This window comes from Vigna angularis, chromosome 1 (assembly GCF_016808095.1).
Source record: "Vigna angularis cultivar LongXiaoDou No.4 chromosome 1, ASM1680809v1, whole genome shotgun sequence".
NCBI classification, from domain to species: domain Eukaryota; kingdom Viridiplantae; phylum Streptophyta; class Magnoliopsida; order Fabales; family Fabaceae; genus Vigna; species Vigna angularis.
The window spans coordinates 58354200-58365795 of record NC_068970.1 but is presented as its reverse complement, the minus strand read 5'-3'; the positions used below and the strand labels follow the sequence as shown (position 1 = coordinate 58365795).

Below are 11596 nucleotides of genomic sequence, written 5' to 3'. Positions count from 1 at the left end.
GGAACCATTTTCATTTAAAAATATGGAAAATATAAATTTAGGTCATATATATTAATAGAGCATTTATTTTGAGCTTGGAGAGATTGTTGCAGTTCGAATAGGTTAGGTTATATTTGGAGTTTCTCAACTATATTGGGCCATAAACAAAATTTAAATCAGCATTGAATATCCTACTTATTAGAGTAGATCGCGGATAATAGGACGATTGAATTCTTTTTTTGGGCTTGGACAAAATCATCGGTTTGAACAGAAGAGGATCAACAACTCTTTGGTCCATGTAACATATTCTGGGTATTTTTCCACTTGCTTACGTGTGCACGTAATTTGTTATTATTTGAATGGTACTTGAATAGTATAGCGTATAGGAGACTTTATTATTTGTATCATAAATATTTTTGTGAATGGCAAATATATTGTATGACTGGTCGGCCATCTCTTAATCGAATGATTTTTTCAGTTGATCACACGACAAATATGATTGTAAATTATTTTCGTGATCTTGCAACTATGACTACAGAACGGTCTGTCTACATGGACATTATTTTTAATATTGATCAAATTAAGACAAAATGTAATTATCATTAAATGAGTCGCCATTAGGCTAACATTAATAAAAAAATTTGCTCTAAATCTATAAATGCAGGTTTGAGGTAAATAGATAAGTGATCACACTTAACACAGATTAATTATTTGAACCATCGAGCTTGAACTGACTTTAGCATCAGAACATCTTCTGTAGATGCTCTCCAAGCGGTGTTAGACGAATGACTATAAAAGACTCAGAGTGAAAGACAACGCTTGGAAACTTTGGATCGTGACATTACTTGTGAGAGTTAAGCACGACCCTGCACTCCGAAACAATAAATGTTCCTATCACACTCAATAGTTTTACATGACTTAGGAGTCGAGACTTAATGTAATATAAATACTCTTTCCTCCTTCTACCTTCCAAGACATTTTTTAAAAACAAAATTGTGATGAAGCTTATATAAGATATAAAAACATGTAAAAATGTAATTAATAATAACAATCAAATTAAAAAAAAAAGTGGTTATGTATAGTGGATATGATTAATAATAACAGCCAGAGGCCTCATCACAAAGTCATTATCCTAAGAGGAATACTTGTCAACTTGACCCATGGTCCATGGGTCAGTCCTAGCTCATCCTTGAAAAAACAACATTTTAGGAAGCCCTATTATGTGGGGACAAAAAAAAGCCTCAACCTTCAAAGTCTCCTCTGAAATGGGTTAGGGTTAAAGTTAAGATAAGTTTAGTCTTATTACAAGACTTTAATTAACTCTTAAAAAAATATAATTTATATATATATATATAATTATATATTTTATTAGATAATCTAATAGATTGTAATTTTATTATATTTAAATCAATATTTTTATATCATACTTATTATTATGTTATTAAATAAAATATATAATATATAATTTAATATGGTTATTGACTATAATCTATTTATTAATTTTATCAATTTTTTAAAGAAAACTTATATCATATAATAAAACAATACATAGTACATACATTATAATAAAGTGTCAAACACGATGAAAAAGTATAAAGTCTAAATTAGATTAATTCTAATAAAATTTATACTAATTTTTTTATAATTACTATATATATTAATTATTAAAGAAAAATAAATAATTAATAGAATTTAAATATAAATTTAAGTTATACATTAAAAAAAGAAAAAAAGAAACAATATATAATAAAAAAATTAATAAATTCATTATTCTTAAATTCGTTATTTAAAATTTTCAAATTCAAATATCTTATTTAGTTTTGATTCAAATTCAAATATCTTATTTGGGTGGTCGGCCTAATAATCAGCCGCTCGGTCGACCTTATCTAAGGACTGCCTAGTCCGGTGGTGTGGGGAGATCGATCAGTAAGCGATGGAGCATGGAGACCAAATGGTGTCGGTCGGTGCATGAGGGAGCAGGGAGACTGTACGGAACACCAGCCCCCAAGCCCGAGCATGATGTTAATCTGCGAAGGGGTTCTGTACATGGCCTTCCCGGAAAGGGCGGGTTCTTTGGTTGGCTTTTGTCTGTCTTCTTTGTTCTTGATTAAGATGACTGGCCGGAAGACCGAAGCGGGTCGTGCCCTTTGCCGATCGAGTCGGGATAGGCTACCTGTGAAACATGGTTTGAGTAGTACCCAAGACTGAGGTATGGCCGAACGGTTGAGGCCACATGAGGCCGAGGAGTTGAGGCCAATGCAAGGTCGAACGATTAGGGCCTCGGGAGGCCGAGAAATTGAGGCTACTGAAAGGTCGAACGAGTTAGGTCATCTGAGACCGAAAAGTTGAGGCCTATGTGAGCCGAATGGTGACGCTGGTTCATCTGCTGAACGTGTTGTTCCCCAACTTGGGTTTTATCTAGAATCGGGTGGCAGTGGTTCTGTAATGAACTCATCGTTCACCGCCTGGCCAAATTGACAGTGGATCCTTTAGGAACTCGCCGTCCATCAATGTGGGTTTTATTTGGAGTCAGGCAGCAGTGGTTCTTTCTGAACTCGTTGTTCACCGCGCGGTTAAGTTGACGGTTCACTAAAGAACTCGCTCCTTTGGCTCCGAGCGACAATGGTTCTTTATGAACTCGTCGTTCACCGCCCAGTTAAGTTGACGGTTCACTAAAGAACTCGCTCCTTTGGCTCCGGGTGGTTGTGGTTCTTTATGAACTCGCCGTTCACCGGCCGGTTAAGTTGACGGTTCACTAAAGAACTCGCTCCTGTGAGGTCATGGATGACCGAGCAATTGAGGCCGAATGGCCGAATGTTTGATGCCAAATTTTGGCTAAGTATTTGTGAGGCCATGGAAGACTGAATGGTTGATGCCAAATTTTGGCTAAGTACTTGTGAGGACATGGACGATCGAGCAGTTGAGGCCGAATGACCGAATGTTTGATGCCAAATTTTGGCTAAGTACCTGTGAGGCCATGGACGGTCGAATGGTTGAGGCCGAAGGGCCGAATGGTTGATGCCAAATTTTGGATAAGTACTTGTGAGGTCATGGACGACCGAACAGCTGAGGCTGAAGGGCCGAATGGTTGATGCCAAATTTTGGCTAAGTACTTGTGAGACCATGGACGGCCGAGCAGTTGAGGCCGAAGGGCCGAATGTTTGATGCCAAATTTTGGTTAAGTACATGTGAGGCCATGGACGGCCGAGTAGTTGAGGCCGATTGGCCGAATACCTGTGAGGTCGGATGGTCGAGTTCTTGTGAGACTGAATGGCCGAGTAATGGAGGTCAAATGGCGAAGGGTTGAGGTCGGATGGCCGGGAGGTCGAGGTCGAGGTCGGATGGCCGGGAGGTCGAGGCCGAACGCTGAGCATTTGAGGTTCTTTAAAGCACCACTCATTGGTTCCTTATGTCTACAATGGGGAATACTTGCTCAACCCCACAGTGGGCGCCAAAATGTTTCGGATATAGGGTTGACGTCCTATACTCAAAGCACTCAAGATTGTGTGGATGGTCGGACGGACCTTGAAGACTAGGCGAACCTTACATACCGAACGGACCAAACATTATTGAAGATCGAACGGGCGGGGCTCAGGGCGGACGGACGCTGATCCATGCACTAGGTTGAAGACCGATCGGACGTTTCTCCATGCACTCCAGGTGGTCGTCCTCCTCTTTCTCCAAGCCGGGCGGGCGGGCACCTGTCAAAGGCACTACGACGCTCAAGTTAGTAATGTAACCGAGCGATAAGTAATGCATGTATATAGTGCATCGTACCCCTAAAGTCATACCTGAGACCTTTATTTATACTAGTTGTGATGTGCTTTTACCTTTTACCGGTCTAATGACGGTCCAATCGCACCTTAACCTTCATTAGGGACTTAATGAGTCATTATCGTTTATAATCTAATTATGTGGTCGGCTCGGCCTAGGTGGCCGATCGCCCTGGTAGGTGGGCGGCTTATGAACGGTCGGCCTAATAATGAGCGTTCGGTCGGCCTTGTCTGAGGACTGCCTAGTCCAGTGTTCGATAAGCGATAAAGCATGGAGACCGAACAGTGTCGGTGCATGAGAGAGCAGGGAGACCGTAGGAAACATATATAGTTTAAAAAAAATTTCAGCAAAATAAATCTTTAAATTTAAATCGTGGAGGCAAGAATTATATGTATAATTCGTCTTGTCTTGTGTATGTAAGATACTTTACCATGATGAGTATTTGTCATTCATGTACTATATCATTGAATAAAATCAGTAATCGTAAAAATTTATTATGTTAAATTGATTCTTTATCAAAATAATTAAAATATTATGAAGCTATTTAAACATTTAAATAATTTATCGATAAGTAAATTACAGATGAAAAAATGGAAACTTTTCCCAGAAAACCATCTGCTAAAAATTTACAAACACAAAACTCTCTGAAATTTAATTAAAGAACCAGGAAGAGTTTGTGAAGCAGGTCAAAATTCGGTTCTTGATAACGGAATACGGACTCTTTTTGAATAACATTTGATAAATAAAAATTAAATTACTAATACATTTATGATAACATTTTAGTTAATTATTTTCAAAAGTGTAATATTTAAAATTAAATAATATATTTTTAATTCTTTAAATTTTAGTCCTTTTTTTCTCTTTCAGTTAGGAACGACAATTAATCATACACTCGATATTCCGGATTTAATTTTGCATTTAAATTTTCTTTCACAATTTTTTTTTTTCATGATTAAGAATGGACAATGAATTCCCTTCCTTACTTTTACCATTTATTTCTAAATTTTTTAAATAATATTTAGTTTATTTATTTTTTTAAGTTTAATTGTTTATTCTTTTAAGTTTAATTATTTAATTGATCCCTGTGTAGCGTATTTATTCGGCCTCCACTTTTAAAATAGTGTTAACTTCATTTACATTTTACTCAATGAACATCAATTAAATTTATTCCATTAATTTTATAGAAACAGAATTAACTGGGTAATAATATAGCAAAAGAGTATGGTAACGTGTAAATACAAAAACTTGATCGTAATTAGATCTATTATAATCAAAAGTTTATAAAGAAACTTATAAACTTATAAATACAAGTCAAATATATATTTATTAAAAAATTTAAGGCACATTTATCACATCATTCATTATTAAATTATTTAGATATTGAATTAACTTAAACATCAAAAATACCATATCAATTAAATAAAAAAAAATTAAAAAAGACAACTTGAAAGAAACACTACACCCAAAACATGTTACTTTCTTTTTTTTATTATTTTAACTTCTCTTTTATGTATATAAATTACTCTATATATTAATATTGAGAAATATCTTTTTCACTTATTTCAATTATTATTTTATTATTTAACATTTATGTACCCACCTCGCATATTTTTAACTCCATAAAAAATTGGATCAAACTTTAAAATCCCTGTCAACTATTAATTGCTACAAGTATACTCTATTTTCCTTACACATTAAAGTCTTTTGAAATTACTTTTACCTTATATCTTCTAAATGTACCAAAATTATAACTTCTTCTGTATATGTCATCATTCACCATGACAAGGAGATCACCAACTCTTTTAATCAAGAGATGATGTTTCATTGAAAAGAACCATCATTAGAAGATACAAAAGACAAATGTAAAAATTCAATAACACAATTAATCTATCATTCTCCAGCTGTGTTTTGTCATAAGGTACTTAATTACATGACAACATAATTATGAAAAGAAGAAAACATAGGTGGTGTCTTCAACACTTCCAACTCACTTTGATACTTTTAAACCATCAAATTAGAACCACTACAATCATCATACACTATTCTTCAATCCTACAAACTCACTTTTGATATGAGACACCCTCTCCCAATAAATTAATTACATTAAAACTCATTACAACTACACAAAATTATTTTTCATCTTATACATTACAAAAAAATATGTGTCAACCCGGGTCAGGACAATCTACCACTATTAAGCTAGATAAATTAATATTTTTAGCTTGTAAGCCAGTTTGAAATCCTCCTTAATAATTTGAAGATGCTCGTGTAGATTAAAATTAACTACACCTTTTTTTATTTTGCATCTAAACTAATAATCACACATTATTATTTGATTTTGATAGTGATACATATCTGAACTTTAAACTTAATTCAATTATACAGAATTAGTTTATAAGATACAATTTACATTAATTTATATATTTTAAACTGATTTTATTTTTAATTAATGTGAGACTTCCAACAAAACAATATAAATTTCAATAAAAAAAATTTAAATTAAAAAAGGTGTAATTTATAAAAAAATCACAATTAAACTAAATAAAATATAAACAAATGCAAAGTTCCAAAAATTTGACTTTGTAAGTTAATTAAGATTACAAAGCAGAACAAGTTTTCATATATCTAAGTTTAATGATACGAATACTTCAATTTAAAATCAAATGTACAACAAAATAAAATACACTCTACCCATCACAAGAAAAAAGCTTATTTAAGAAATTCTTTTAACCAATTACTTTAATAAAACTAAAATTAAGTTTTTTTTCAAAAAAAAATATGTAAAAAGTACAAGTTATTAAATTAATCATCACAGTGTTTCAATTTTCATTTCATGTTACGTTTCCTATTTTTGCATTCCTATATATTATAATTTAAAAATTAAGACTGTTGAATTTACAAAAAAGAAAAACTGAAAAATAAAGACACACAAACCGACATTCAACGTACTAATTTACTAATAAATCATTAATGATTTTCTAATGAATTAAAGCATAGAGTATCACACTTTTAAAACCAATTAATTGAAATTTAATCATAAATAAACTATCAATTTTATATAAATAAAAATAGTTTCTTTTTTACAGAATTTACTCTTTTAAAATCAGAATTCGTTTGCGTAAAAGTTGAATTTTGACAATTTTAAGAAAAAGTACGTTTCTGTAATTAAATTTGAAAATTGTTTGGTTTCATAATCTTTTGGCAAATGGTTTCTTGAGGAAAAAAAAAGGAAAAACTTCTGTATAGCATATTCACAATTACCACTTTTACACTGCAACGTCACTCTTACAAGTTTCAAAGACGTCAACAAAATATAAAGGAAAAGAGTTTAATAATGGAAAGTCGAGTTTCATCCACACTCCAATATTATATCTATCTATATATAAATAATAAAAGCTGGATTTTAAAAATCCTATTTCTTTCCCTTTCCTTATCGAAGAAAGCATAAAAGTTGATGTCAGGGTGATGGTGTGGGTGATACGAGGTGAAAGACCAACGTGTTTATGGTTTCTACTTTCTACGACATTATTATTTTATGTGTGAGCCTAATAATATGCAGCAACAGTTGGTAGCAGAAGAACAGTGATTAGAGGGAATTAAAAAGTGAAAACAAATTAATGATGCAGGCAATCAGCCCTTAATTCCTAATTAAATGCTCTACTTAACAATATAGATTCATGTCACCACATCATTTCCTACCACTATTCTGTTTCGGAGATTTCATCAGAGGGATGCATTTCTCTTTCACTCCTCCACCCTTCACCACCCTCTTCTCCTCCTCCTCCACCACCACTTTCGCCTTCACCTCTTCCATCCCAAGCCTACTTCTCCTGCAAACAACAACAATGACTAAATAAGTTCATTAATTAAAATTAAACAAAACTAAAGCAAAGTAAAAACCAAACCTTTCTTCGTTGTAGGAATTGGACTTCTTCAGCACAGGCTCATCCTGGAACGCTACTCGGCTCGCTTTCATTGACTCTACCAAGCTTCCACTGAAGTACTCCTTCTCATCTGCCTGCAAATTCCCCAACATCCTCGGATTCTCCGACACGCAATTCACTATCTCACTATCACCCTCTTCCCAAAACAAACTCTTCTTCTCCCTTTCCCTCTCTTTGGTCCCCACATCGCTCAGCCGCGGCCCCTGCTTCCCCTTCAACTCCGTCCCTGCGCTCCCACACGCTATCAGTTGCAGCAGAACGGAGTAACGGCTCGATACAGACCCATCCCCATCCTCCCTCCGCTTCACCTTCTCACTCCGCGCGTCACCCTCACCGCCTGCCAAATTCTTATCATTGTCGTTCTTTGTTTTCGCACCAACACCCACCTTCGTTGTGTTCCCGTTGTTATTCTCCTCTTCGTAAACCAGTTCCTCCGTGGACACGCCTCTGGAGCAACGCGAGTGTGGGGTAGTGGTGGAACTCGTGTAGCTTGTTTTCTCTCCCTCCTCGTAATCCTCGTACTCCTCACGCTCCTTCTGCTGCGGCTTGTTGCACACACCCAACGCCTTGCTCCTTGAATCGTAACTATAGCTGTAGTTTCCATCTCCCTGCTGATGGATTCCCTGTTTGTTGCTCACATTGAACCTCTCTGAACCGTCAATAAATATCCAGTCAAAACTGTTATAATCAATCTTCAACACAGCCAAATTAAATGAAAAAAAAGAGACTATTAATTACCAGAGCATCCTTCGACGAGCTCAGATCCTTTGAGCACATATTCGCCTCCTTCTGCGGGATGTATTATATCCTTCAGAGCCAAGTCGTACCACACATAACCGCTCTTGTAGTTTCTGAATTTGCCAAATTAAAAAGTAACCTTTTTATCGGAACGTGTGTTTGTAGAACGAGAATCAAATCGATTCAATGCAAGGCTATACCTTTTACTAGACCATGAATATTGCAAAGGCATGCCACTCCCACGGAGAGCCATGAGCCGATCGAAGACATCTTTATAGAAACAAATGTAAACAACCAAACGAGCGAATCAAGTTATGGTAGTGCAAGAAAATAAAGAACAGTGTAGCCATATAAGAAAAAAAAAGTTAACCAGGAAGTTTTCCTTTTTTGTGTTGATGCATGCGTGTACCTTTTAAACGGAGAGGTTGATTAGGCAAAAGGGTGACCTCCATGAAATGGGGGTGCTCCAAAAGGCCGTTTCGGGAGAGGTAGTACACGACTTGAACTTTTCTGGATGGTTTCACTTTATGCTTCAACCTGCATATTTTGGCACGGTCTGGGCTGGTCTCTCTGTTGCCACCTCTTTGTGAACGAACATTAACATTAACGTCCATGCTCCAAGTTGCTTTTGATAAGGGTGGCTAGCGGAGGAATGAAGGTACCCAGCAGGCCCCAGAAACTCTTTATGCTCGCACCAGAATGAAACTGAACGACAAAGGGCCAGCGAAAGAGAGTGAGTGGGAGTGGGTTATTAATGTTGCATTGCATGGATAAGAAAAACTCATTTGCAAAGTTCGTACCAGTTTTTAATAATGCGACAATTATAATGCGACGTCGAATTTACAAAGTAGAAATTAAGCATTTTATGTTTTTGGTTGATAAAATAAAAGATGAATTGTTATGGCTGGGTAGCAGCATGGCATTTAATATTAGTTTACATATATCATAGCATTGGGGATGAGGCAGTCTATATAGTGCATAGACCTTAAAAAAAGCGTGAAATCAGGATGGTACATGTGGATGCAGAGAAAGATTCCCTTAAAAAAGGAGCGTTAAATGGAAAGAAAGAAAGACACAAAGGGAGAAGGAGGAGTGGGTGAAAAGAAAACAAAAGAGGGTAGAAGGGAAGGGAAAGGGTGAAGGACAAGGTGATGGTCTCAATCAACTTCCTATAATAAATGAATTTAATTTTGACTTTACCCTCTCTCTGTTCCTGATTTGAGACAACAGTCACCTTTGCCAGGCATTGCCTAGTAAGGACAACTTTTTCCCATTTTCACTTCACACATCCTTTCGTTGACGCATTTTTACTTTTATCACTTTCTCTCGTCTTTTTATCTACCTCCACTTTCCACTCTCCATTGCTTCCCCCACTGGTAGGGAGGGGACACCACAGCCAAGACAAGAAAAATACCACAATTAAATATATATATATACAAATTTTCTCTCACATGCATTTTATCAAACACTCACCGCTCACAGTTGTTCCCTTCTCTAAACTGTTCGCACTTTATGAAAACATGGTTTCAAAAAAACTACTTTACATGCCTCTGTACTTTCAAAGGAAAATCTTTTAGATTCAGACTTATATATATTTATAAGTACAGCAAACTTATATTTGTCATACCTCTCCTTTCTTCATTTTTTTTTTCAACTCTTGCAGCCGTAGAAACGCAGTTACTGCAGTCTGCGCTTTGCACAGCTTTGCATGCAATTTTTGGGAGAAAGCAAGAAGAATTTTGGTCTCGCACGGATGCTTTTCGAATTTTTGGGTTGATGATTATTAACAAGAAACGAATCATGGAATTGATGAATACGTGGAATGATTTTGAAGTGATACATATTTATATCACAATCATTAGAGTCAATTACATTAATATAGCCAATTTTTTATGCAGTAGACCGTATCTTTTTTATTATTACTATTATAATAAGTAATGTTTTGTTTGGTTTTGGAAGAAAAATAAAGAGATTAGCAGGTGAAATGGAATTTGAGAACATCATTGTCACCCTCTTAATAAAATCCATGATCCTTTGGACAGATAGAAGTTCAGAATATATTGACATTTTCTTACTCCCTAACCAGCTTTATTGTCTATAGAAATAATATTTTTTTGGTAAATAGTATTGATTTAATAACTGTTTATGTAAAAACACTACCATGTCTACTATTAAATGTTTTTTTATATCGAATTCAATAATCTAACATAAAAATAGACAACATATCTTCTATGTGTCACATAAACAATAATATTAATAAAGTTGATAAAAGAAAAGCTCAAACCGTTATTTTTAGAATTAATTTCTGAAACTTTTTAAATTCTAAAAATGATTTAGAAAAATAATTTATATTGTTTTTTAAAGCTGACAATAAGAATTGTCTCAAGTTAGGGAGATAAAAACAGTTTAAATCACAAAATAATAAATAGTATTTCAAAGAATTCTGTTCTAGTGCAAAAATAGAAATTATAGAAATATTGTACGAAGTCTGAAAAATATGGGTATACGTAATTTGCTTAATTACAAGATTAAATATGTTTCAAGTATTTATATATCATGAAGTTAGAATTTATTATTGTTCCAAACTTTAATATACTATAGTTATAAACTTTAAAAATAATAGATATAATTTTTTTTAATGTACCAAAATGGTATAAACAACTAATACTTTATATTAAAATGCGTTTGACAAAATTTCAATATAATTAGATTAAAAAGACATTTGTTTATTTTTAAAATTTTGAGAACTAACCTGTATTAAAGTTTTATATAATGATAAATTCAAATTTTGCGTCAAAGTAACTAAAAATATATTTAATCCTTCTTCTCATTATTATAATAATGATTTATGATATTATTATTTTAATAGCTTTTTTTAAGCATGTGTCACCTTTTGATAATATCTTTCTTACCAAAGATGACAAGGGATGAGTTTCATTAACCATACTCATTTTCAAAGAAAAAGAATTCATCCCCATCTTCGTATCTATACATAAAGAGTATAATATATTCATCACACCTTCGTTTCCACCCGGTAACAAGTATATTCGTATTCGCTTTCTTATTATTTCAATATTGATTAATTAAGTTTTATAAAAAGATATAAAAAACCACTTACAAATAAAATATGATATTATTAAATATTTAATATCAAATGAACA

At 34.0% G+C, this 11596-nt stretch overlaps 1 protein-coding gene across 2 annotated transcripts; it reads right to left on the bottom strand.

The window, feature by feature from the left end:
* Nucleotides 1-7155: 7155 nt before the first annotated feature.
* LOC108340317 (protein SOSEKI 2) lies at nt 7156-10233 on the bottom strand. 2 transcript variants are annotated; one of them, XM_052868073.1, is made up of 6 exons: nt 10063-10233; nt 8845-9140; nt 8636-8705; nt 8436-8548; nt 7659-8346; nt 7156-7583 (listed from the first exon to the last, which is right to left on the bottom strand). In XM_052868073.1, exons 2-6 carry the CDS (start codon nt 9047-9049, stop codon nt 7442-7444), a joined length of 1218 nt encoding a protein of 405 aa, XP_052724033.1. In that variant the 5' UTR covers nt 9050-9140; nt 10063-10233; the 3' UTR covers nt 7156-7441. The 2 variants fall into 2 exon arrangements, with proteins under 2 accessions (XP_052724033.1, XP_017433098.2); XM_017577609.2 differs by lacking the exon at nt 10063-10233 and having other exon boundaries at nt 8845-9238.
* Nucleotides 10234-11596: the final 1363 nt, after the last annotated feature.

Coding starts and splice junctions, on each gene's coding strand:
- LOC108340317 (XM_052868073.1), bottom strand. CDS start 9,049: ATGGACGTTAATGTTAATGTTCGTTCACAAAGAGGTGGCAACAGAGAG. Junction 8,706..8,844: donor TCAACCTCTCCGTTTAAAAG/GTACACGCATGC, acceptor GTTTCTATAAAG/ATGTCTTCGATCGGCTCATG. Junction 7,584..7,658: donor AATTCCTACAACGAAGAAAG/GTTTGGTTTTTA, acceptor TGTTGTTTGCAG/GAGAAGTAGGCTTGGGATGG.